Consider the following 27,758-nt stretch of genomic DNA (forward strand, 5'->3'; position numbering starts at 1 on the left):
AAGTGGACTGGTTTTATAAATCCCAGAAGTGGACTGGTTTTATAAATCCCAGAAGTGGACTGGTTTTATAAATCCCAGAAGTGGACTGGTTTTATAAATCCCAGAAGTGGACTGGTTTTATAAATCCCAGAAGTGGACTGGTTTTACAAATCCCAGAAGTGGACTGGTTTTATAAATCCCAGAAGTGGACTGGTTTTATAAATCCCAGAAGTGGACTGGTTTTATAAATCCCAGAAGTGGACTGGTTTTATAAATCCCAGAAGTGGACTGGTTTTACAAATCCCAGAAGTGGACTGGTTTTACAAATCCCAGAAGTGGACTGGTTTTATAAATCCCAGAAGTGGACTGGTTTTATAAATCCCAGAAGTGGACTGGTTTTATAAATCCCAGAAGTGGACTGGTTTTATAAATCCCAGAAGTGGACTGGTTTTATAAATCCCAGAAGTGGACTGGTTTTATAAATCCCAGAAGTGGACTGGTTTTATAAATCCCAGAAGTGGACTGGTTTTATAAACCCCAGTGGACTGGTTTTATAAACCCCAGTGGACTGGTTTTATAAATCCCAGAAGTGGACTGGTTTTATAAATCCCAGAAGTGGACTGGTTTTATAAACCCCAGTGGACTGGTTTTATAAACCCCAGTGGACTGGTTTTATAAATCCCAGAAGTGGACTGGTTTTATAAATCCCAGAAGTGGACTGGTTTTATAAATCCCAGAAGTGGACTGGTTTTATAAATCCCAGAAGTGGACTGGTTTTATAAATCCCAGAAGTGGACTGGTTTTATAAATCCCAGAAGTGGACTGGTTTTATAAATCCCAGAAGTGGACTGGTTTTATAAATCCCAGAAGTGGACTGGTTTTATAAATCCCAGAAGTGGACTGGTTTTATAAATCCCAGAAGTGGACTGGTTTTATAAACCCCAGAAGTGGACTGGTTTTATAAACCCCAGAAGTGGACTGGTTTTATAAACCCCAGAAGTGGACTGGTTTTATAAACCCCAGAAGTGGACTGGTTTTATAAACCCCAGAAGTGGACTGGTTTTATAAACCCCAGTGGACTGGTTTTATAAATCCCAGAAGTGGACTGGTTTTATAAATCCCAGAAGTGGACTGGTTTTATAAACCCCAGTGGACTGGTTTTATAAATCCCAGAAGTGGACTGGTTTTATAAACCCCAGTGGACTGGTTTTATAAATCCCAGAAGTGGACTGGTTTCATAAATCCCAGAAGTGGACTGGTTTTATAAATCCCAGAAGTGGACTGGTTTTATAAATCCCAGAAGTGGACTGGTTTTATAAACCCCAGTGGACTGGTTTTATAAATCCCAGAAGTGGACTGGTTTCATAAATCCCAGAAGTGGACTGGTTTTATAAATCCCAGAAGTGGACTGGTTTTATAAATCCCAGAAGTGGACTGGTTTTATAAATCCCAGAAGTGGACTGGTTTTATAAACCCCAGTGGACTGGTTTTATAAACCCCAGTGGACTGGTTTTATAAATCCCAGAAGTGGACTGGTTTTATAAATCCCAGAAGTGGACTGGTTTTATAAACCCCAGTGGACTGGTTTTATAAACCCCAGTGGACTGGTTTTATAAATCCCAGAAGTGGACTGGTTTTATAAATCCCAGAAGTGGACTGGTTTTATAAATCCCAGAAGTGGACTGGTTTTATAAATCCCAGAAGTGGACTGGTTTTATAAATCCCAGAAGTGGACTGGTTTTATAAATCCCAGAAGTGGACTGGTTTTATAAATCCCAGAAGTGGACTGGTTTTATAAATCCCAGAAGTGGACTGGTTTTATAAATCCCAGAAGTGGACTGGTTTTATAAATCCCAGAAGTGGACTGGTTTTATAAATCCCAGAAGTGGACTGGTTTTATAAATCCCAGAAGTGGACTGGTTTTATAAACCCCAGAAGTGGACTGGTTTTATAAACCCCAGAAGTGGACTGGTTTTATAAACCCCAGAAGTGGACTGGTTTTATAAACCCCAGAAGTGGACTGGTTTTATAAACCCCAGTGGACTGGTTTTATAAATCCCAGAAGTGGACTGGTTTTATAAATCCCAGAAGTGGACTGGTTTTATAAACCCCAGTGGACTGGTTTTATAAATCCCAGAAGTGGACTGGTTTTATAAACCCCAGTGGACTGGTTTTATAAATCCCAGAAGTGGACTGGTTTCATAAATCCCAGAAGTGGACTGGTTTTATAAATCCCAGAAGTGGACTGGTTTTATAAATCCCAGAAGTGGACTGGTTTTATAAACCCCAGTGGACTGGTTTTATAAATCCCAGAAGTGGACTGGTTTCATAAATCCCAGAAGTGGACTGGTTTTATAAATCCCAGAAGTGGACTGGTTTTATAAATCCCAGAAGTGGACTGGTTTTATAAATCCCAGAAGTGGACTGGTTTTATAAACCCCAGTGGACTGGTTTTATAAATCCCAGAAGTGGACTGGTTTTATAAACCCCAGTGGACTGGTTTTATAAATCCCAGAAGTGGACTGGTTTCATAAATCCCAGAAGTGGACTGGTTTTATAAATCCCAGAAGTGGACTGGTTTTATAAATCCCAGAAGTGGACTGGTTTTATAAACCCCAGTGGACTGGTTTTATAAATCCCAGAAGTGGACTGGTTTCATAAATCCCAGAAGTGGACTGGTTTTATAAATCCCAGAAGTGGACTGGTTTTATAAATCCCAGAAGTGGACTGGTTTTATAAATCCCAGAAGTGGACTGGTTTTATAAATCCCAGAAGTGGACTGGTTTTATAAATCCCAGAAGTGGACTGGTTTCATAAATCCCAGAAGTGGACTGGTTTCATAAATCCCAGAAGTGGACTGGTTTTATAAACCCCAGTGGACTGGAACTGGCCGGGTTTGGTGCTGCAGGGTTACACATGAGGCTCCAGGTGAGGTTCGCCAGGTAGCTGAGATTCTGATTGTCTGCTAAGAACCGAAGAACAAAGTTCCAGATTCTTACCTTCTCCATGACGCAGCAGCGCACCAGAACCAGAACCAGAACCAGGGAGATGGATGAAGACCCTCCATGTCCGGACAGCAACCGCATGGCGACTGGAACCGCCAGACGGGTCGGAACCAGACGGGTCAGAACAAGTCGCGAGCTTCTCTCTCCACGTAAACATCTGACAGCTGTTTCCGCTTCCTGCCTGCTCCTCATTGGTTACGTAAACGTGGTTTGATGACGTATGAGAGCCCGCCGCTGGTGATTGGTGGGATTCAAAGCGCGTCCCACTGCGCGCTGTTTTTTATTTGTAAATAAAAAAAGATCCATGAGCATACATACCAGAATATTCCAGTCTGTTTATCTGCTCTAGCAGGAACTGACGTAGAAATAATGGCTAAAACCAGTTCACCCAGAACATCTGGTGAAACCATGAAACAGGAGGAGGACCGGGTATGAACAGTCCAGGGGGGGCACAGACCCTTCAGAGATGGGCTGGAAGGAAAACCGGCTTGAAAATATTCAAAATGAACGTTAATGTTTATGAATGGGAAGTAATTCACTTGTCCTGAATGTCCTGTTTGGATCCTTGGATAAAACCGGCATTTCTTCATGCAGCAGCGTAACTCCGTACTGCACTCCTGTTTACAGCCGCCAAAGTGGTATTCCACATGTAGATGGGGGGATTTATTACCTTTTCATCTTTAATAATAGCTCCATTCAGAGGAACACTGCAGAACCACCAAATATTTGCACAGAGAATAGTATTGTTCATTAAAGATTATAAAATATTCATGAACCGGAATTCTGCAGGAAATGATGGAAGCATTTCATCGGTCAACTGGGAAACAAATTAAATCTTGTTTCTGACCCAGCTGTCAAAAAAAAAAGCTTTTATTGTTGTATTTATTATTCCAGATCAGATGTTTATGGAAGAGAAGTTGTGTGTGAAATGCTGAGAGATAAACAGGAAGTTTGTTTGCATCAAACTCCCACTTCAACAGGAACTCAATCCCACGTGCTTTTCCAAAGATCACGTTTGGTGTGAAAACCAGATTTCGTTTTATTTTTGACAGTTTTGTATCCAGTTGGTTTTAAGGATAGTGTCGATGGTTTGGAGGTGCAGCACATCAAGCCCCCTTCCCCATACAGCTTAAATAGCTGCCTTTTATTCAGACCATGAGGTTTGTTTTCCACGTAAAGTTTAGCTAAAGTTCAAAAAGACGTCAAGCTCCGGAGCAGAATAAATCCAGCAAGGCTTCGGTTTTGGAAAGAAGGATCCTGCCCTAAACAGCGACATCTTTTATGAGCCAAGACCCAACCATCCATCCATCTTCATGGTGCTTATCCGGGGTCGGGTCGCGGGGGCAGCAGCCTAAGCAGGGAAGCCCAGACTTCCCTCTCCCCAGCCACATTTGCCAACTCTGCGGGGGGGATCCCGAGGCGTTCCCAGGCCAGCCGAGAGATATAATCCCTCCAGCGTGTCCTGGGTCTTCCCCGGGGTCTCCTCCCAGAGGGACGTGCCTGGAACACCTCACCAGGGAGGTCCAGGAGGCATCCTGACCAGATGCCCGAGCCACCTCAACTGGTTCCTCTCGATGCGGAGGAGCAGCGTGGGACGTCCAGAATCTGTGGTTGCATTGCAGTGTTTTCTACGTGGTGAATCTCTGTCCGTGTTTGTGTGTGTTGTGTCCCCGCCGCTCACGTCCAGCAGTTCTATGTGAACTCCATAAAACAAACACTTATTCAAAACAAACAAATACAATAAGAAGGTTTACATACATAAATCAGCTGCCAGACTGCTGCAATGCTGGGCAGTGGACATGTGGTGTCCGCTCAGCATGCTGGATCCTCCATCTATAGAAACAGCTTCTAACAGCAGAGGACTAACTAACTAACTAACCAACCAACTAAGGCTGGTTTACAGACTCACTCCGACTGCAGGGATTCGTCTTGGAGGTATTTTATTCACGGTAACAGAAGATTAAAAGAACGAATGAAACATGAAAAAAATGGTTTTTACAAACAGCCCCAGCTCTACTGCTGGGAACACTGGTTCTCCATACTGGTGTTTGAGGTGACGTGGATCAGTTCTACTGCTTGTCCCTTCTTCCTCCTCTCCTCGGGTCTGTTCTGCTGCTCGTTCTCCTCCTCTTCCTCTCTGTGGTGGGTCAAAGGAGAGCTGAGGAAACAAAGTGTTCAATGTCACCCAGACAGCCGGAGACCAGAGCCAAGAACTTCCAGAGGCGGGTCCGGATCCAGTCGCAGGACGGTGCAGACCGGGTCTGGACCGGGTCTGGACCTCAGACTGACTGCTGAGCGCACAAACTTTCAACTCATTTATGTTGTTGCAAGTAAAAACACGTTTCAGAAAGCAAAACAGAGAAAAGCAGTTTCCATGAAACCTGCAGCAACATGAGGATGTTTAGCTCTGTGTGTGTGTGTGTGTGTGTGTGTGTGTGTGTGTGAGTGTGTGTGTGTGTCTGCAGCACACACCCGCAGCTGGGAACCGCCAGCTCGATTCCACTGATCTTCACACACTCAGCAGGCTGCAGATCCGGACCTCAACCCAAAACAGGAAATTAACAATGAAGGTTTCAGTCACGTGAGACGGGCAGATGAAGGACCAGGATCCGAATCCAGATCCAGATCCAGAGAACATACCTGCGGCGGCGGCGTCCTCAGAGTCAGCAGTGTTCCTCTCAGCCTTGTCCTCCTCAGAGGACAACATGGCGTCCACAGGAAGTTTCTCTCTTCTTCTCTTCTGAAAAGGATTTTTCCTCGTGTCTGCAGACGGGTCGGAGACGCTCTACGTTAGAGAGACGCTCCTCGTTACAGAGACACTCTACGTTACAGAGACGCCCTATGTTATAGAGACGCCCTACGTTACAGGGATGCTCTATGTTACAGAGACGCCCTACGTTAGAGAGACGCTCTACGTTACAGGGACGCTCCACGTTAGAGAGACGCTCCACGTTACAGAGACGCCCTATGTTATAGAGACGCCCTACGTTACAGGGATGCTCTATGTTACAGAGACGCCCTACGTTAGAGAGACGCTCTACGTTACAGGGACGCTCCACGTTAGAGAGACGCTCCTCGTTACAGAGACGCTCTACGTTACAGAGACGCTCTACGTTACAGGGACGCTCCACGTTAGAGAGACGCTCCACGTTACAGAGACGCTCTACGTTACAGAGACGCCCTATGTTATAGAGACGCCCTACGTTACAGGGATGCTCTATGTTATAGAGACGCCCTACGTTAGAGACGCTCTACGTTACAGGGATGCTCTATGTTACAGAGACGCCCTACGTTAGAGACGCTCTACGTTAGAGAGACGCTCTACGTTACAGGGACGCTCCACGTTAGAGAGACGCTCTATGTTACAGAGACGCTCTAATTACAGAGACGCCCTATGTTATAGAGACGCCCTACGTTACAGGGATGCTCTACGTTACAGAGACGCTCCACTTTACAGAGACGCCCTACGTTACAGAGACGCCCTACGTTACAGGGATGCTCTACCTTACAGAGACGCCCTACGTTACAGAGACGCCCTACGTTACAGGGATGCTCTACCTTACAGAGACGCTCTACGTTACAGAGACGCTCTACGTAACAGAGACGCTCCACGTTAGAGAGACGCTCTACGTTACAGGGACGCTCCACGTTAGCGAGACGCTCTACGTTACAGGGACGCTCCACGTTAGCGAGACGCTCTACGTTACAGGGACGCTCCACGTTAGAGAGACGCTCCACGTTAGAGAGACGCTCCACGTTAGAGAGACGCTCTACGTTACAGAGACGCTCCACGTTAGAGAGACGCTCTACGTTACAGGGACGCTCCACGTTAGCGAGACGCTCTACGTTACAGGGACGCTCCACGTTAGAGAGACGCTCCACGTTAGAGAGACGCTCTACGTTACAGGGACGCTCCACGTTAGAGAGACGCTCTACGTTACAGGGACGCTCCACGTTAGAGAGACGCTTTACATTACAGAGACGCTCTACGTCACAGATACGCTCCACGTTAGAGAGACGCTCCACGTTACAGAGACCCTCCATGTTAGAGAGACGCTCTACGTCACAGAGACGCTTTACGTTACAGAGACGCATCACGTCACAGATACGCTCCACGTTAGAGAGACGCTCCACGTTAGAGACACCCTACGTTAGAGACGCTATACGTTACAGACGCTCTACGTTACAGAGACGCTCTATGTTAGAGATGCTCTACGTTACAGACACGCTCTACGTCACAGAGACGCCCTACGTTAGAGACGTTCTACGTTACAGAGACGCTCTACGTTACAGAGACGCTCTACGTAACAGAGACGCTCTACATGACAGACGCTCCACGTTAGAGAGCCGCTCTACGTTACAGGGACGCTCTACATTACAGAGACGCTCTACGTTAGAGAGACGCTCTACGTTAGAGAGACGCTCCATGTTAGAGAGACGCTCTACGTCACAGAGACGCTTTACGTTACAGAGACGCATCACGTCACAGATACGCTCCACGTTACAGAGACCCTCCATGTTAGAGAGACGCTCTACGTCACAGAGACACTTTACGTTACAGAGACGCATCACGTCACAGATACGCTCCACGTTAGAGAGACGCTCCATGTTACAGAGACGCCCTACGTTAGAGACGCATCACGTCAAAGATACGCTCCACGTTAGAGAGACGCTTCACGTTAGAGAGACGCTTCACGTTAGAGAGACGCCCTACGTTACAGAGACGCTTTACGTTACAGAAACGCTCTAGTTACAGAGACGCATCACGTCACAGATACGCTCCACGTTAGAGACGCTCTAGTTACAGAGACGGTCTACGTCACAGAGGCGCTTTACGTCACAGAGACGCTCTAGTTACAGAGACGCTATACGTTACAGAGACCCTCTAGTTACAGAGACGGTCTACGTTACAGAGACGCTCCACGTTACAGAGACGCTCTACGTTAGAGAGACGCTCCACGTTAGAGAGATGCCCTACGTTACAGAGACGCTCTACGTTACAGAGACGCTCTACGTCACAGACGCTTTACGTTACGGAGACACTCTAGTTACAGAGACGCATCACGTCACAGAGACACTCTAGTTACAGAGACGCTCTACGTTACAGAGACGCTCTACGTCACAGACGCTTTACGTTACAGAGACACTCTAGTTACAGAGACGCATCACGTCACAGATACGCTCCACGTTACAGAGACACTCTAGTTACAGAGACGGTCTACGTTACAGAGACGCTTTACGTTACAGAGACGCTCTAGTTACAGAGACGGTCTACGTTACAGAGACAGTCTACGTTAGAGAGACGCTCCACGTTAGAGAGACGCTCCACGTTAGAGAGATGCCCTACGTTACAGAGACGCTCCACGTTAGAGAGACGCTCCACGTTAGAGAGATGCCCTACGTTACAGAGACGCTCTACGTCACAGACGCTTTACGTTAGAGAGACGCTCTAGTTACAGAGACTCGGCTGCGGGGACATGAGTCCGTTTCTTTTCTTACCCTTTGGCTCGTATTTGTGCTGAAGTTCCTCCACACGCAGCTGCAGCTTGATCTTGTCGCTCTGAGCCTGCAGGACAAACGGACATGTACAACCAAACTCTCTCCGTTGTTTTTCAGTCCAACTAAAGCTCTGACCTGCTTCAGAAGCCGTTCAGATGTGAAGAGTTTCCTCTCCAGCTCCAGAGCTCTCTGACTCTCCGACAAAGACTTCATTCTTTGCAGGGACAGCTCGTCTCCGAGACGCTCTGCATCCTTACTGTGGACACACGAGGCATATCCTGACATCCCGCCATGAGAACAACAGACAACTGATGCAGCAGAACTTACGCAGTGTTGCTGAGCTGCATTTTCAGCAGGTCGGTGTAGTAGCTCTTATCCTGAGCATCACCTGCAGCTTCCTGAAGCTGACTGGTGGGCTGAGACCTCAGCAGCATCTACACACAAACACATCATCAGTTTCATCAGTTATTCAGACGTTTGGTTAGTTCAGGTAACGGCGAAGTTTTCACTCAGCTCTGTTTCTACATGACGACAGAAACCAGAGAAAGCTAATCCTTCATTAAACGCTGAAGTTCAGAGCTGCTGCAGCTTTTCCTCCCTCCTATTCCAAACGTGGTCATCTGAACATATTCTTCAACAGGTTCAGTTCACCCCCTACCTCCAGCCCAACAGACCACACACCCTCCATAAGCCCACTGCTGTCCTGTCACGCCTCCAATCTGTCACCCTGCAGCTGTCATGGACCAGAACACAGCTTCATCTCCCTCCACATCAGGACATCCTGAGACCTCCACCTTGTTTGTCTCCTGCAATCAGGTTATGAAGCAACTTGAGAAACTGAACCAGAACAAGGCTGCAGGTCCAGATGGTGTCAGTCCCAGAGTTCTCAAGACCTGCTCAGAACAACTATGTCCGATTCTCCAACACCTTTTCAACACCAGTCTGAGACAAAATAGAGTCCCAGTGCTGTGGAAAACCTCCTGCCTTGTTCCAGTGCCTAAAAAAACCCAACCAGCTGAACCAAGTGACTACAGACCAGTTGCCCTGACATCTCACATCATGAAAGTCCTGGAGAGACTCTTACTGGCTCACCTCAACAAGCAAGTAAACACCTTTCAGGACCCATTCCAGTTTGCATATCGTAATGGACTTGGGGTTGAAGATGCCATCATATACCTGCTCCAGAGAGCACACTCTCATCTGGACCATTCAGGCAGCACTCTGAGGGTCATGTTCTTTCATTTCTCAGTGCTTTTAATACCATTCAGCCTGCTTTGTTATGTGAGAAGCTCCATAAATTCCAGGTGGATACCTCCACAACCACCTGGATCTATGACTACCTCACAAACAGACCCCAGTTTGTGAGACTGAAAGGTTGTGTGTCTGAGATGGAGGTCAGCAGCACTGGTGCACCACAAGGAACTGTACTCTGGCCATTCCTCTTCACTCTGTACACCTCAGACTTCCAGTACAACTCTGAGTCCTGTCATCTGCAGAAATACTCTGATGACTCTGCAGTTGTGGGGTGTATCAGGGATGGACAAGAAGCAGAGTACAGAGAACTGGTCAGTCAGTTTGTTAAATGGTGCGGTGACAATCATCTCATATTAAATAGCAGCAAAACAAAAGAGATGATTGTTGACTTCAGGAGGAAGAAGAATAAACAAAGCACTGTTTCCATCCTGGGAGAGGAGGTGGAGGTGGTGGAGGAATACAAGTATCTTGGAGTTCAGCTGGACAACAAACTGGACTGGAAATGCAACACTGACTACATCTACAAGAAAGGTCAGAGCAGACTGTACTTCTTAAGGAAGCTGAGATGGTTTAACGTCTGCACCAAGATGTTGCATATCTTCTATAAGTCTGTTGTGGAGAGTGCAGTCAGCTTTGCAGCATCTGCTGGGGTAGTAGCATCAGAACCAGAGACTTGAAGAGAATCAACAAACTGATCCAGAAAGCTGCTTCTGTGCTTGGAGTAACTCTGGAGCCGCTGGAGCTGATTGTCCAAAGAAGGATGCTGCTCAAGCTGATGAAGATGATGGAGGATTCTTCACACCCTCTCCACAACACAGTGATGAAACAACAAAGTGTGTTCAGTGAGAGGCTTCTTCAGGTCCGATGTAAGACTGAAAGATACAGAAGATCATTCCTGCCAGCAGCCATCAGCCTCCGGAACAAGACCTCCTCTAGTTATTATTATATACTACAATGTTGAATTTCCCTTTGGGGATTAATAAAGTATTAATCCTGACCTCCTTTAAAACCTCACCCAACAGCTATCAATGATGTGCACGCAGATTTAATAAATGCTGCACGTGCAGGCAGCTTCCTGCAAAAGCAAGCCTTGCATCTTGCACAGCTAGATGCGACCTCATCCTGGTGATCAACAGAGGAGAGAAACAATGAGGACGCCTCCATGTGCTGCTGCGGGGTGAGGACGAGGCATTCTGTTCTGTGACCATGGCAGGGACACTGCCACCAACACGCAAACGACACCAAACTGCTGAACCACGCTGGCATCTTTATGACACGGCTGTGTAAACACTTTATTCACATGTAGAAAAAGCAGCCGTGTTCAGCAACTCCTCCAGTAGGGGTGGAGCAGGTGGAGCCATGTTTTCATTTCAGACCCTGTTCCTGCAACGGGGAAAGGAATCAGAGTTTTCAGCAGAATTCTGGGTGTGAACACATGGCTATCCATGCATGTATGGCCCAGGGGATGAAGCTCATTGATAACTTTTGGAACTGTAAGGAACGTTTCAGACCTGATGAGGTGCACCCAGATCTAACTGGAGGCAGATTACTCAGTGCACATCTGCGTCACTCTGTTGGGACGGTAAACCATATCATATTAATATTCAACAAATTTAGGGGTGTGTCCTTTTGATTGACAGGTACCCGATCTCCCGCTTCAAGTCAGAAGAACGTAGAACAACCGTGGTTTTTAGCCGGTTAACAACGTGACTTAGCTTTAGCCCGCTTCCCTCTGTTAGCTGGTTAGCTCCTGTTATCTCCAGGTTAGCTCGGTTAGCTCTTAGCTACAGAAAGCTCGGAGTTCGCTCAATGTCAATCATCCACCATGACGCTCACAGCCCCCCTCTCAGTTCCACCTCTTTGCCCATTTTTTCCAGGAGAGACGACACGCATGCCCCAGCCAAGATGGTGATGGTAGGAACCGCCCACCGAGCTTCAATTCAGCTCTTCAGAAACCTGCGGGTGACGTCACGGAGGCTCCGCCCATCTTTTATATACAGTCTATGCTACAATCCCATGGATCTTAAATTTCTGAATAATATGTGTGAAGCTGTACGCTGCTTGGAGATGCTCTTATAGCCTTTACCTTTAACGCCGGGATTTATGTGTGCGACAGCTTTATAAATGTCATCTGGATCTGGTCTTTTATCAGTTCCAGAGTCAGAAGCAGACCTGGAGAAGCTGCATTCAGCTTCTATGCTCCACATGTCTGGAAGAAAGCCTCAGATCCACTGGTTGATCCCAGTTGGAGACCCTCCTGTTCCCGCACTTCAGCAGGTTTTGTTCAGTTCTTTTATCTGAAGTTTGCGTCTGGATGTTTGTTTAAAGCCGGGAGCAGTAATTCTACACGTGTGTGTTTAAACCGTCCAAATGAACACGTTAAACGTTTAAAACTTAGTTTTTGTACCAACTTTATGCTCGTAACCCATGTTCTGCATTTAATGAAACCTGAAGTTGCAAAAGGGCAAAAACATCTCTGACCATCAAGTGTCCATGAATGTTTCTGAACATCTGATGGATTTCTGTCTTCCTTCCAGATACAGCATCAGGTTGGCATCTGCTCACCTCTACCTTCTCCAGCCTTTGTAGTTTAGTCATCAGATTCTGGATCTCCCCGTTCTTCTCAGATAGCATGGACTGCAGCCTCTCCAGCTGAGCAGGGTCAGCCCTGGATCCTTGCAGCTGCATCAGAGTAGCTACCTGGACCTGCACAACACAGTCACACTGTCATCCATAAGACTCAGAGCACTGTGCAGCTTCCCTCCATCCATCTCGCTCTACCTTCATACGCTGCAGCTGCTGCTTGCTAAAGGCATGGATCTTCTGCAGGGACTGATACTGGACCTTCATGCTGATGAGCTGTCTCTCCATCTCAGCTCTCTTATCCTCCAGCTGCAACACAACATGCAAAACATGTCTTCTTGAGATTAAAACCATTTTCTGCACTGTACGAAGAATTCCTGGCAGGCCAGAGGTTTATCCATAAAAACTACACAAACAAACTAATGTCATGAAAATATATGAAGAAAACAAAAGGAAACAGACTGGAATAAAATGAAAGACATTCATAGCAAAAACAGAAAGATATGGCAGTACCCACCCCAACCCTCCTTTAAAGCCATTTAAAAAGTTGTCAGTGGTTTTAAGTTGTAATTATGGCCAAAACCACAAAACCTGAGCCTTTTTCCAGGACTGCTTCTGTGGAGCAACAGGAGCAACAGACTCCTCAGAGTCAGTGCTGCTCATTGCCCCGCGCGCCGCCAATGAGAGCTAGCTCTGCATGCTAACAATCCAACATTATCAGTGCAACAAACTGAGGGTGAATACTGGAGTTTGTACATTTTTAAAGAGACTCTGTCAGGATAAGAAGTCTCCTAATGTGTTTGCACATGTTCCAAATACTCACATGTGCCAGTTTTCATAGTTAAATAAAATAAATAAATTCATATTAATGCTGAATAACTACTCGTATTGCTGCAGAGTCGAACTGAACATCCTGCTGTGCGGCAGGCCCATTGATGGTTGTTTCTCCCATCAGATGTTCATGTAGAAGTCACGTATGATAAACTTTACTGTCGTCGCGTATGATAAACTTTACTGTCGTCACGTATGATAAACTTTACTGTCGTCGCGTATGATAAACTTTACTGTTGTCACGTATGATAAACTTAACTGTCGTCGCGTATGATAAACTTTACTGTCGTCACGTATGATAAACTTTACTGTCGTCGCGTATGATAAACTTTACTGTCGTCGCGTATGATAAACTTTACTGTCGTCGCGTATGATAAACTTAACTGTCGTCGCGTATGATAAACTTTACTGTTGTCACGTATGATAAACTTTACTGTTGTCACGTATGATAAACTTTACTGTTGTCACGTATGATAAACTTTACTGTCGTCACGTATGATAAACTTTACTGTTGTCACGTATGATAAACTTTACTGTTGTCACGTATGATAAACTTTACTGTTGTCACGTATGATAAACTTTACTGTCGTCACGTATGATAAACTTTACTGTTGTCACGTATGATAAACTTTACTGTTGTCACGTATGATAAACTTTACTGTCGTCACGTATGATAAACTTTACTGTTGTCACGTATGATAAACTTTACTGTTGTCACGTATGATAAACTTTACTGTTGTCACGTATGATAAACTTTACTGTCGTCGCGTATGATAAACTTTACTGTTGTCACGTATGATAAACTTTACTGTTGTCACGTATGATAAACTTTACTGTCGTCGCGTATGATAAACTTTACTGTTGTCACGTATGATAAAACTTTACTGTCGTCACGTATGATAAACTTTACTGTCGTCACGTATGATAAACTTTACTGTTGTCACGTATGATAAACTTTACTGTCGTCGCGTATGATAAACTTTACTGTCGTCACGTATGATAAACTTTACTGTCGTCGCGTATGATAAACTTTACTGTTGTCACGTATGATAAAACTTTACTGTCGTCACGTATGATAAACTTTACTGTCGTCGCGTATGATAAACTTTACTGTCGTCACGTATGATAAACTTTACTGTCGTCGCGTATGATAAACTTTACTGTTGTCACGTATGATAAACTTTACTGTCGTCGCGTATGATAAACTTTACTGTCGTCGCGTATGATAAACTTTACTGTTGTCACGTATGATAAAACTTTACTGTCGTCACGTATGATAAACTTTACTGTCGTCGCGTATGATAAACTTTACTGTCGTCGCGTATGATAAACTTTACTGTCGTCGCGTATGATAAACTTTACTGTCGTCACGTATTATAAAACTTTACGGTCGTCGCGTATGATAAACTTTACTGTCGTCACGTCACGTATGATGAACTTTACTGTCGTCGCGTATGATAAACTTTACTGTCGTCGCGTATGATAAACTTTACTGTCGTCACGTCACGTATGATGAACTTTACTGTCGTCACGTATGATGAACTTTACTGTCGTCACGTATGATGAACTTTACTGTCGTCACGTATGATGAACTTTACTGTCGTCACGTATGATAAAACTTTACTGTCGCAACAACAGGAATCATTTCTACAAGAAAATAGGAAGAAAAATCTGTTCATCAAGTGTCTGAAACAAGACACGTCAGCAGCAACTGTATCAGCAGGTCTGGGATTTGGAACTGAGACCACAGCAGTTCTGGGATCTGGAACTGAGACCACAGCAGGTCTGGGATCTGGAACTGAGACCACAACAGGTCTGGGATCTGGATTCTCCACGGAGTCGGCTGGAAAGAAAAGATGTGAAATAACCCGTATGTATTAATATGTGTCTATAATGTAGCACGGGACGCTGGGTGAGTGTTTCCCTTCTTGGGGTTCTGATCCGGTATGCTGACACCGCACAGCAGCAGCCTGACGTTTAACCTACATTATCTATGTAGATCTGCCATCTCTACATTATACATGTAGATCTGCCATCTCTACATTATACAAGTAGATCTGCCATCTCTACATTATACATGTAGATCTGCATCTCTACATTATACATGTAGATCTGCATCTCTACATTATACATGTAGATCTGCATCTCTACATTATACATGTAGATCTGCTATCTCTACATTATACATGTAGATCTGCATCTCTACATTATACATGTAGATCTGCCATCTCTACATTATACATGTAGATCTGCATCTCTACATTATACATGTAGATCTGCATCTCTACATTATACATGTAGATCTGCATCTCTACATTATACATGTAGATCTGCATCTCTACATTATACATGTAGATCTGCCATCTCTACATTATACATGTAGATCTGCATCTCTACATTATACATGTAGATCTGCCATCTCTACATTCTGAGTTTGACCGAGTGAAGAGGGAAGGGAGTGAGCTGTGGCCTCGCCTTGTAGGTTATGACCTGGAAATGAGTTCTGTCTGAAATGGCTTTCTTGGCCTACTATTGGTTCACAATTATTTGAATGCAGAAATACTCAGAAAGAAAGAAGGAATAGAAGGCGACTCCGTCCAAGAATATGTAGATAAACTCATTTACACGAGCTTGGACTGGCGGAGAATCTTAAGCTGGAAATGAAAAGGGCACACATAGTCTTACGGTTTGTTCAGACCAAACGCGTTTTCGGCGTCAAAAACGCTCAAAACGCTGAACGCTGGTCACTAAACTGCACTTTTTGTGTCCAACGCCCAAAATGCTCCCAACGCTCCTGCCGCGTCTGCCGCTTGCGTCTGTAACGAGCAGCAAACGCGGCGGAAAAGAGAGGAGGGAGGCGGAGCTTTCCTTCCGGTCAGTCTGAATGATGGCGGTGCAGTAGAGAGACGGCATGGTTTTATTAAATAAATAAAGCTAGAGAACGTTGTCATAGTGCAGTAATAGTCAGTGTTAATGCAACAAGAGCTGCACTCAGCAGAGAGCCCCCGCCGCCCCCAAACAAAGCTTGACAAGGCAACGTATCCTGCTACGTTGCCAAATCAGTAACATTCAGCTTTTTAGCAAGGAATGGTTATCCTAAATATTACACGGAGTAATGGCGTCTCAGCCCCGTGTCTGGGTTCATCACAGGAATCCTCCAGGAGCTGCGAGCTGATCGCCCTGATTGGTTGACGCCCCGCGTCGAGTGGCCAAAGTTCAGCTTTGTCCATCTCTGGCTTTTGACACACGGAACGCGCGTCAAGCTTAAAAAACTTCTGAAATTTTTGGCGAGTTCCGTGAAGAACGCCGACGCACAAAACATTCAAACGCGAAGCGAGAAAGCTCAACGCCCCCTTGCCGCTACTCTCCATAGACTTTACATGGAAACCTGCCGCTCTTGATGCTCAAAACGCGTTTGGTCTGAACACACTGTTAGCCCCGAAACCACGCGCATACAGACGTCCGAGGGCAATTATTATGAACTTTCTAAGATATGAGATAAAAGAGAGCATCCTCAGGTTGGCATGGAAAAAAGAGGTGAAAGCAGAGGGACAGAGAGTGACTTTTGATCCGGATTATGCAGCCGAAGTGGCAGCCAAACGCCAGAAATATGCAACGCTAAAGAGAATCCTTAAAGAGAAAGGAATCCGGTTCCAATCTCCGATGGACACATTAAGGATCCATTGGCCTGAAGGAACTCAGGTTTAGGAACTCTGGTTTAACCAGCATGCAGGCAGACCTGCCAGTAGGGAACTGCAGTAATCGATGCATGAGATGACCAGAACCTGAACCAGAAGCTGAGTTGTGTGTTCTGTCAGGTACGTCTGATTCTCTTGATGTTGTAGAGAGCATATCGGCAGGTACGGGCAACCGAGTTAACGTGGACCTTAAAGGTCAGCTGGTCATCCACCATGACACCCAGATTCCAGGCAGCAGACGCAGGAACAAGTGTGATAGAGTGGAGCTTCACACGTATCTGCAGAGGTAAGGAAGGATTGGCTGGACAGACAATGAGCTCTGTCTTGGACAGATTAAGCTGAAGGTGGCGATCCTTCATCCATGCAAAGATATCAGCAAGGCAAGCTGATATTCTCATTGAGACGGTTGTGTCGTCTGGTGGGAAGGAGAAGAAAAGCTGAGTGTCATCTGCATAGCAGTGGTAGGAGAAGCCATGAGAGCTTCTAACTGCACCAAGTGAGGAGGTGTATAGTGGAAAGAGAAGAGGGCCGAGCTCCGATCCCTGAGGCTACCCTGTTTTCATGTGATCTGGACACTTCTCCTCACCAGGATCTTCCTGTGAGGTAGGACGTGAACCACGAGAGGACAGATCCAGAGATGCCGAGCTCAGAGAGTGGAGAGGAGAATCTGATGGCTGGGTCAGAAGCAGCAGACAGGTCCAGCAGGACCAGGACTGAGGACTGACCAGCGGATCTGGCAAGTCAGAGGGAATCAGTACCAGACAGGAGACCAGTTCCAACAGGAACAGGTGCTAACAGGAGCTAACCAGCTAACGGAGGTAAGCGGGCTAAAGCTAAGTCACATTGTTAACCGGCTAAAAACCGCGGTTGTTCTACGATCTTCTGACTTGAAGCGGGAGATCGGGTACCTGTCAATCAAAAGGACACGCCCCTAAATATCTTCGAGATTAAATTAGTTTTAAACGGGCGAGTTAGAAAAAAATTCACTCCCCCCACAGTTGTCATGAAGGTAAACCTGACCTATTAAACCTAAAATGGTTTATTTCTGCTGTAAACATGTTTATTTCTGCAGTAAACATGTTTATTTCTGCAGTAAACATGTTTATTTCTGCTGTAAACATGTTTATTTCTGCTGTAAACATGTTTATTCCTGCTGTAAACATGTTTATTTCTGCTGTGAAGTTGGTCTTTTTAACATGGGAGTCTATGGGGATTTGCTGTTTTGCAGCCCCTAGTGGATGAAGGTGGAACTGCAGTTTTATGCACTTCTGCATAGGCTTCACTTTTAACCGCCGGAGGGTCCGTCCATCTTTCATACATACTCTATGGCTCAGCCTCATAACTTAGCTGTGACTGACTGAACTACTATCGCCTCTTCCTGTCACTGATGCGCACCGTCTTTATTTGTAAAAAAACTGTAAATAAAAAGCAGTTTGACAAAGATGGAAGTCAGACAAGAGTTTTAACCTGTAGGCTTTTTGAGTCATTTAGACCCACAAAATAAAAAGTGCTCTACCCCTTTAATGTTGTTCTGACCAGAACCCTTTAAGAGGTAACGTGTTGTAACGTTGAAAAGGACCTAATGGTATCATAACAAAACAAATGTTGGTACTTCCCACCCCATCAACATTTTCTTGATAAGCATGTAAATTTTCACATCAGCAGGTCTTTTTGTTTTCCATCGTTTCACCTCAGCAAACAGAGAGTTTCCTTTGCTGTTTGGGTCCTGGGCCTTCTGCAGAAGCTGATCTAACTGGATCTGGAGGTCTCGATTCTGTTCACGAGATTTCTGTCACCATGAAACACAAAACCATAAAACATAAAGAAATACATTATCAATTAGGGGCTGAGAAAAATGTGTTAAATATCTCTCAACTGAAGTAAATAAATTATTGTAAAATTCAGCCTCTATTGCTGTCTGCCCAAAACAGCAGTAACCATGGTTACCTCTAAAGCGTTGAACCAGGACACAGCTTCCTTCTCTCTGTCTTCCTTCTCCTCAGTTATCCGTTGGATCTGACGCTGCAGACTGTTGCAGTTCAGCTCCAACTGCTGCTCTCGGTACTCAGACTCCTGCAGCATATGTTCTAGATCCACCTGAACACAGAACACATCAGCCAACACAGCTCCAACATCCACCAACCAACACAGCTCCAACATCCACCAACCAACACAGCTCCAACATCCACCAACACAGCTCCAACATTCACCAACACAGCTCCAACATCCACCAACACAGCTCCAACATCCACCAACACAGCTCCAACATCAACCAACACAGCTCCAACATTCACCAACACAGCTCCAACATCCACCAACCAACACAGCTCCAACATCCACCAAACAGCACAGCTCCAACATCCACCAATAAAGCTCTAACACTCACCAACACAGCTCCAACATTCACCAACACAGCTCCAACATCTACCAACCAACACAGCTCCAACATCCACCAACCAACACAGTTCCAACATTCACCAACACAGCTCCAACATCCACCAACACAGCTCCAACATTCACCAACACAGCTCCAACATCCACCAACACAGCTCCAACATTCACCAACACAGCTCCAACATCCACCAGCACAGCTCCAACATCCACCAACCAACACAGCTCCAACATCCACCAACCAACACAGTTCCAACATTCACCAACACAGCTCCAACATCCACCAACACAGCTCCAACATTCACCAACACAGCTCCAACATCCACCAACACAGCTCCAACATTCACCAACACAGCTCCAACATCCACCAACCAACACATCTCCAACATCCACCAACCAACACAGCTCCAACATTCACCAACCAACACAGCTCCAACATCCACCAAACAACACAGCTCCAACATCCACCAACAAAGCTCTAACACTCACCAACACAGCTCCAACATTCACCAACAAACACAGCTCCAACATCCACCAACCAACACAGCTCCAACATCCACCAAACAACACAGCTCCAACATCCACCAACAAAGCTCCAACACTCACCAACACAGCTCCAACATTCACCAAACAACACAGCTCCAACATCCACCAACCAACACAGCTCCAACATTCACCAAACAACACAGCTCCAACATCCACCAACACAGCTCCAACATTCACCAACCAACACAGCTCCAACATCCACCAACCAACACAGCTCCAACATCCACCAAACAACACAGCTCCAACATCCACCAAACAACACAGCTCCAACATCCACCAAGACAGCTCCAACATTCACCAACACTGCTCCAACATCTACCAACACAGCTCCAACATCTTTACCTTGACGTTCTGCAGCTCCACTATCTTCATCTGGACCTCCATCATCTCAGACGTCGTGGAGCAGTGAGTATGTTCATTCAGAGCCTGCAGCTCCTCCATTTTGCTGTTCAGCGCCTCCGCCTGAAGCTCCAGCTTGTGTTTCAGCTGTTTTTCACTCAGCTGACGTTCCTCCAGCGCCGCCTGCAGCGCCACAGTCTGAAACGACATGATGGCGATGGTCATCTACTTCCTGTCCCGTCTATAAGCTGGTGAAACTGGTTTCTATTTTAGATTTTCTACTTCCTGTCCTGTCTATAAGCTGGTGAAACTGGTTTCTATTTTAGATTTTCTACTTCCTGTCCTGTCTATAAGCTGGTGAAACTGGTTTCTATTTTAGATTTTCTACTTCCTGTCCTGTCTATAAGCTGGTGAAACTGGTTTCTATTTTAGATTTTCTACTTCCTGTCCTGTCTATAAGCTGGTGAAACTGGTTTCTATTTTAGATTTTCTACTTCCTGTCCTGTCTATAAGCTGGTGAAACTGGTTTCTATTTTAGATTTTCTACTTCCTGTCCCATCTATAAGCTGGTGAAACTGGTTTCTATTTTAGATTTTCTACTTCCTGTCCCGTCTATAAGCTGGTGAAACTGGTTTCTATTTTAGATTTTCTACTTCCTGTCCTGTCTATAAGCTGGTGAAACTGGTTTCTATTTTATATTTTCTACTTCCTGTCCCGTCTATAAGCTGGTGAAACTGGTTTCTATTTTAGATTTTCTACTTCCTGTCCCGTCTATAAGCTGGTGAAACTGGTTTCTATTTTAGATTTTCTACTTCCTGTCCTGTCTATAAGCTGGTGAAACTGGTTTCTATTTTAGATTTTCTACTTCCTGTCCCGTCTATAAGCTGGTGAAACTGGTTTCTATTTTAGATTTTCTACTTCCTGTCCTGTCTATAAGCTGGTAAAACTGGTTTCTATTTTAGATTTTCTACTTCCTGTCCTGTCTATAAGCTGGTGAAACTGGTTTCTATTTTAGATTTTCTACTTCCTGTCCTGTCTATAAGCTGGTGAAACTGGTTTCTATTTTAGATTTTCTACTTCCTGTCCCGTCTATAAGCTGGTGAAACTGGTTTCTATTTTAGATTTTCTACTTCCTGTCCTGTCTATAAGCTGGTGAAACTGGTTTCTATTTTAGATTTTCTACTTCCTGTCCTGTCTATAAGCTGGTGAAACTGGTTTCTATTTTAGATTTTCTACTTCCTGTCCCGTCTATAAGCTGGTGAAACTGGTTTCTATTTTAGATTTTCTACTTCCTGTCCCGTCTATAAGCTGGTGAAACTGGTTTCTATTTTAGATTTTCTACTTCCTGTCCTGTCTATAAGCTGGTGAAACTGGTTTCTATTTTAGATTTTCTACTTCCTGTCCCGTCTATAAGCTGGTGAAACTGGTTTCTATTTTAGATTTTCTACTTCCTGTCCCGTCTATAAGCTGGTGAAACTGGTTTCTATTTTAGATTTTCTACTTCCTGTCCCGTCTATAAGCTGGTGAAACTGGTTTCTATTTTAGATTTTCTACTTCCTGTCCCGTCTATAAGCTGGTGAAACTGGTTTCTATTTTAGATTTTCTACTTCCTGTCCTGTCTATAAGCTGGTGAAACTGGTTTCTATTTTAGATTTTCTACTTCCTGTCCTGTCTATAAGCTGGTGAAACTGGTTTCTATTTTAGATTTTCTACTTCCTGTCCTGTCTATAAGCTGGTGAAACTGGTTTCTATTTTAGATTTTCTACTTCCTGTCCTGTCTATAAGCTGGTGAAACTGGTTTCTATTTTAGATTTTGCTCTGTATCTACTGTATCTACTGCTGCAGCTTCTCCTGGGAACGGTGAATGTAAGGTGGAAAGGTGTGTTCATCAGATCTTGTTCCTACAACCGGGACACGGGGATTGAACTGCTGACTTTAAACATTTCCCACTGGGACATTTCTGCCAAGGTGAAGGACACTTGTTCTTTGTAATTCTAGATATTTTTCAGCTTGTTTCTAATGTTTTTTGTGCCATTGGTCCCGTACATGGACTTGGATGAGGAATAAATCGGCCTGGTCAGAGTGTCCAGCTCTGCGGCACCTTTCTGTTTAGATTCATGTGGAGAAAAACTGCTTCTCTACCTTCTTGTGCAGCTCCCTGAGGGCCAAGCGATGGTTCCTCTCCAGATGTTCCTGCTGTTCTTCCAGCTGCTGCTTCTGCTGATTCTTCCAACACTCGTATTCTGACTGCAGCGACTGCAGCATCCGAGTCTTTAGCTCCACTTCCTTCTGCAGGGAGTACTTGTCTTGCTCAAGAGTCTACGGCAGAGAAAGTTGGAAGAGGTGGAAAGGTTTAGGGGAAGGCCCTGCTCTGCAGTCTGATTCAGGCTTGCTTCTGGAGACCCAGAAGGGTTTTCAGGAGCAAGTTTCTCATTCTGTAACTTGGATGATAAAACCGTCTGCATGGCTGGAAAAGTGGAGTAAAGTAGGTGTGTTCCCACCTCCAGCGCGTTGGTCATCTCTATCCTTTGTTCATCCAGCTTGTTTTGAAGCTCCATCTGCTGGTTGAGAAGATCCAGACCTGCCTGAGCTGCCTGATGGACCTGCTCCTCCCTCTCCCTCAGCTGGCGCCTCAACAGCTGGATCTCCTCCTCCGCCGCCATCTGACGCACGACAGGAGTTTTACCTTCACGCAGCTCAACGTCATGGGAGAGGTTCATCAACTCAAAGTACATAACTTAAAGATCAAAACCATTAAAACATGAAATGAGCAATATTTCCCAATAAACCCTGTTTATTAAGCATCGTAATGAGACGTACTTTCTGACTCCCAGTGGAGTAATGTCAGTGTTACAGCTGCCTGGCAGGCTGAGGAGAGGAAAAGGTTGTTGGATACAGAACAGCCTTCACACACATCAGGTCAAACTGGTCCAACCAGATGGGAACACACACATTCACTTATCAATACAATTTACAATAAATCATCAATATCCAGTTTGAATCATCAGAAAATATGAAGAAAAGGAATAAATAAGGCCAGAATATTATGTTCTAAAGCTCAGCGGCAGGAAGCTTTCAGGTAACGTAGGACGAGCGCCGCCGTCCGTCCACCGTGTGCTGGAGATGCTGGTACTGCTTGGCCATGGAGATCAGGGTCTGTCAGCAGTCCACCTCCAACATCTGCAGTCTGCATCCGGTCTCTGGCTCCCGATCGGTCTATGGCTCCCGATCCGGTCTCTGGCTCCCGATCCGGTCTCTGGCTCCCGATCCGGTCTCTGGCTCCCGATCCGGTCTCTGGCTCCCGATCCGGTCTCTGGCTCCCGATCCCGTCTCTGGCTCCCGATCCCGTCTCTGGCTCCTGATCCCGTCTCTGGCTCATGATCCCGTCTCTGGCTCCCGATCCCGTCTCTGGCTCCCGATCCCGTCTCTGGCTCCCGATCCCGTCTCTGGCTCCCGATCGATCTCTGGCTCCTGATCCCGTCTCTGGCTCCTGATCCCGTCTCTGGCTCCTGATCCCGTCTCTGGCTCCTGATCGATCTCTGGCTCATGATCCCGTCTCTGGCTCCCGATCCCGTCTCTGGCTCCCGATCCCGTCTCTGGCTCCCGATCCGTCTCTGGCTCCCAATCCCGTCTCTGGCTCCCAATCCCGTCTCTGGCTCCCGATCCGGTCTCTGGCTCCCGATCTGTCTCTGGCTCCCGATCGATCTCTGGCTCATGATCCCGTCTCTGGCTCATGATCCCGTCTCTGGCTCCCGATCGATCTCTGGCTCATGATCCCGTCTCTGGCTCCCGATCCCGTCTCTGGCTCCTGATCCCGTCTCTGGCTCCCGATCCCGTCTCTGGCTCCCGATCCCGTCTCTGGCTCCTGATCCCGTCTCTGGCTCCTGATCCCGTCTCTGGCTCCTGATCGATCTCTGGCTCATGATCCCGTCTCTGGCTCCTAAACCGATCTCTGGCTCCCGATCCCGTCTCTGGCTCCTGATCCCGTCTCTGGCTCCTGATCCCGTCTCTGGCTCCTGATCGATCTCTGGCTCATGATCCCGTCTCTGGCTCCTAAACCGATCTCTGGCTCCTGATCCCGTCTCTGGCTCCTGATCCCGTCTCTGGCTCCCGATCCCATCTCTGGCTCCTGATCCCGTCTCTGGCTCCTGATCCCGTCTCTGGCTCCCGATCCCATCTCTGGCTCCTGATCCCGTCTCTGGCTCCTGATCCCGTCTCTGGCTCCTGATCCCGTCTCTGGCTCCCGATCCCGTCTCTGGCTCCCGATCCCATCTCTGGCTCCTGATCCGGTTCTAGAGGCCGTCTGGCCACGGATTTTGGAGGCCAGGAAAGCCGAGAAGAAGGCAGATTTCCGACGTCCCTTTGGTTTCATCAACGTATTTAAACAAAAAAATCTGAAAACAGGACGAAACTTGTGACCCATCAAACAGAACTGGAATAATTGGAGAAGACAGGAGAAAAATAAAATACATTCCCTAATAATTAATAATGAAGTTTGTTCTGAGCCTAAATTCATATCTAACTATATTCCTAACTTTTACTCTGCTCTGTACTCGTCTTCCTTCTCAGAAAAGGATGCATTATCTGTTTTTTAAAGCATTAAATAATTCATGCCGCAGATTAACTTGGATTTGAAGGAAGTTTGTGATTCAGAAATGTGCATGGAAGAATTAGTAGTTGCGGAAAAGAAGATCTGAGCGGGGAAATCGCCAGGTCAGGACGGGCTGACCAGAATTTGACCGGTTCTTCTGGATAGATATTAAGGAGCTGTTATTTAATGTATTAAACATGGAGAGCTGACTCCAACCATGAAACAAGGTCTGATAACATTAATACCCAAACCAGGAAAGGATAAGAGATGAATTGATAATCTAAGACCAATTACCTGACTGGATGTAGATCATAAACTATTGACATTCATTTTTGCGAATCGGCTAAAATAAGGTATTGGACAAATTATAAGCAATACACAATCTGGTTTTCTGAAAGATAGGTCCATTCATAACAATATTAGATTGATTTTGGATTTATTAGACAACAATTGAAGATAATGGATTTATTCCATTTTTAGATTTTATAAAGCGTTTGATGCACTAGAACACCCCTTTATATGATAAGCCTTAGAATATTTTGGTTTTGGCTCAAAATGTGCAAAAGTTGTAAACATGATGTGATATCACCAGCTGGGGAACTTGTAAAAGATTTTAATTTAAATGTGGCGTCCGCCAGGGATGCCCATGCTCCCCTCTTCTTTTTATTTTAGCATCTGAACTTCTGGTTATTTATATCAAAAACAGCCAAGACATAAAACGCCTGAAAGTAGCCGATGATCCTCTCTCTGTAGTTCAGTTAGCAGATGAAACTACAAGTTTCCTAAAGAGCCCAGACCAAATACCTGTGATGATTAGTAAAACAGAGATTTCCTCTGGTCTTTACTTAAATTAAAAAACATGTGAGCTGCTTGCAATTCATGGCCATCCATTAACAGACGTATGTGGTATTCCAATGAAAACTCAAAATATTTAGGAGTTATCATTACCAAAGATTTTAAAGTTAGAGAAAATCTAAATGTGATAAAAAAGTTTTTAAAAAGTAAAATCTCTGCTTAACTCTTGGTTGCAAAAGGACGTAATGATTTTTGGCCAAATTCTTCTTACCAAAATAGAAGCCATATCTAGAATACTATACCCTGCCTTCTCTGACAGCCTCATTAAGTCAATCAACCAAATAATTGACTTTGTCTGGAAAAAGAAACCGTTAAGAAACCATAAGAACCATAAGAAAAGCTGATACTGTTAGACCAATCACTGAAGGAGGGTTAAATATTGATTTTGAGGCATTAAATGTCATGTTTAAGTTAAAATGGTTACGGCAATTTCTGTTAAACAAAGATAGTCTTTGGTTTCACCTTCCTTCTTACATATTCAGTAAATGTGCTGGAATCGATTTTCTCTTAAGCTGTGATTTTTGTGTCAGTAAACTCCCCATGAAAGGATCAAAGTTCCATCAACAGGTATTACTTTATTAGAAAATGATCTTCTAACACAACTTCACGCCTCATAACTCCCCAATCTGGAATAACAGATGTATCTCACACAAAAGAAAATCTCTGTGTTATTGTGAGTGGGTAGAGAAGGGTATCTGGTCAGTCTCACATCTATTGGATAAACAAGGGAACTTCATGAATGATGAGACTTTCATCACCAAGTGTCATTTAGACTGTTCCAAAAAGCAATTCTCTGTGATTATAAATGTAATTCCTCAAGCTTTCATTAATTTGGTGAAGAGGACTCTATATTATGATGTACTCACCCCTGTATTACCTTCAGCTGTTATCAGTGCTGTCTGAAAGACAAAACATGTAGCAACAGATTTATAAGAGACATGATTACAACAGAACTCTTTCCTTTGCCTTTAAAAAGAAAATATCTAACAAAAGACTTTACTGACCTCCCACAATACAACTGAGGAGCAGGTACCTTTCTCTTCCAGTTTTACCAAAAGTAAAAGAAAGTTATTTGAAGTGTCTGAATGACATCTATCCTTGTAATGAGCTTTTAAGACAAAGATTCAATAGAAACAAAAACAGTTGCTCCTTCTGTAAAACAGATGGAAACCCTGATCCACCTGCTTTTTTTAATGTGTTTTTGTAAAGAAATTTTAGAGTTCTTTTCAGAATTTTATTTTAAAAAATGAGAGTTATATTCTTATTTTAAATTTTACATCAATTAATTTTGGACTTGTATCAGAAGACAAAAAAACTTTTTTTTAAATTTTGTTAGCTAAATGTTTTATAGACAAATGCCGCTTTTTAAATATGAAACCACTGTTTGTTACATTTAGAAATGAGTTGCTGGATCTGAAAAAAGCTGGGAAATGCATTGATTCAAAACGTGCTTTGTACATTTGAAATGCTTGAAATCACTTTGAATTTTTATTAGACCTCCTTGTTCTTTGTTCATTTTATTTTATGTATTTTATTTATTTTTTTCTATACAGGTTTTTGACCTTATAATGTTGATTGATTCAACTTATGCATTATTTTCAAACCTAAGAACTTTTTTTTTGGGATGTCTATTAAGCACAGTTTACGTTTTTTTTTTTTTTTTAATCATATCAACATGTCTTTGAATTGGTTTTGTACTAAGCCCGTCTTTGTTCTTGTTTCAGTAAAGAAAAATAAATAAAAGCTTAAGAAATGGAGCCTTGATTCACCAGAAACTAAACAAATCTGAACAGGACGCCATCTTGTCCCCCTTTATTTATGGTAGCATCGCATGCTGACGTTTTAACAAACCGTTTTAACTAAAATCCCAACGAAGCGGCAACTGGAATGTTTTCTAACACCTGTAACACACAAACTTCACGGTGACTAGCAGAGAAACTTTCTCAGCTACTTACAATCCCAGTACTTTATCCCAAACCGCCCGCTGGTTGACCCGCCAGTTTAAACTGCTTATAGCCACATCGGCTGCTGATTGGCTGGAGCGGCGGGAAGAACGCAGCGTGATTGGCTGGAGCGGTGGGACGAACGCACCGTGATTGGCTGGAGCGGCGGAACGAACGCAGCGTGATTGGCTGGAGAGGCGGGTCGCAGTGTGATTGGCTGGAGTGGTGGGACGCGGTGTAATTC

At 44.8% G+C, this 27,758-nt stretch overlaps 2 protein-coding genes across 7 annotated transcripts in view; both read right to left on the bottom strand.

The window, feature by feature from the left end:
- The window catches only part of sil1 (SIL1 nucleotide exchange factor), a 29,161-nt gene extending 26,016 nt beyond the window's left edge, over nt 1-3,145 (bottom strand). For both annotated transcript variants that reach the window (XM_079249765.1, XM_079249764.1), the window contains exon 1: nt 2,979-3,145. In XM_079249765.1, coding sequence (XP_079105891.1) covers nt 2,979-3,065 — 87 coding nt within the window. In that variant the 5' untranslated portion in view covers nt 3,066-3,145. The remainder of the gene's footprint in view (nt 1-2,978) is intronic.
- A 1,776-nt stretch (nt 3,146-4,921) lies between these two features.
- Nucleotides 4,922-27,640, bottom strand: spdl1 (spindle apparatus coiled-coil protein 1). 5 transcript variants are annotated; one of them, XM_079249575.1, is made up of 16 exons: nt 27,527-27,546; nt 26,438-26,470; nt 22,946-22,993; nt 22,627-22,821; nt 22,268-22,444; nt 20,129-20,323; nt 18,797-18,946; nt 18,540-18,638; nt 12,519-12,629; nt 12,303-12,443; nt 8,811-8,917; nt 8,619-8,739; nt 8,484-8,550; nt 5,625-5,747; nt 5,457-5,523; nt 4,922-5,142 (listed from the first exon to the last, which is right to left on the bottom strand). In XM_079249575.1, exons 4-16 carry the CDS (start codon nt 22,786-22,788, stop codon nt 4,998-5,000), a joined length of 1,665 nt encoding a protein of 554 aa, XP_079105701.1. In that variant the 5' UTR covers nt 22,789-22,821; nt 22,946-22,993; nt 26,438-26,470; nt 27,527-27,546; the 3' UTR covers nt 4,922-4,997. The 5 variants fall into 5 exon arrangements, with proteins under 5 accessions (XP_079105701.1, XP_079105700.1, XP_079105704.1 ...); XM_079249574.1 differs by lacking the exon at nt 22,946-22,993 and having other exon boundaries at nt 22,627-22,788; nt 27,527-27,598; XM_079249578.1 differs by lacking the exon at nt 22,946-22,993 and having other exon boundaries at nt 22,627-22,788; nt 26,449-26,470; nt 27,527-27,578.
- Nucleotides 27,641-27,758: the final 118 nt, after the last annotated feature.

The sequence above is a fragment of the Telmatherina bonti genome, assembly GCF_933228915.1.
Source record: "Telmatherina bonti genome assembly, chromosome: 12".
Taxonomy (NCBI): Eukaryota; Metazoa; Chordata; class Actinopteri; order Atheriniformes; family Telmatherinidae; genus Telmatherina; species Telmatherina bonti.

Bases quoted from the DNA above. Each gene is read 5' to 3' on its own strand.
- spdl1 (XM_079249577.1), bottom strand. From the start codon at position 22,788: ATGGCGGCGGAGGAGGAGATCCAGCTGTTGAGGCGCCAGCTGAGGGAG. The intron at 18,639-18,796 runs GTAACCATGGTT...TCATGGTGACAG, and splicing joins CCTGGTTCAACGCTTTAGAG to AAATCTCGTGAACAGAATCG. The intron at 8,918-12,302 runs GTGAGCAGATGC...GTTTGTGTGTAG, and splicing joins AAAGGCTGGAGAAGGTAGAG to ATGCTGCTGAGGTCTCAGCC.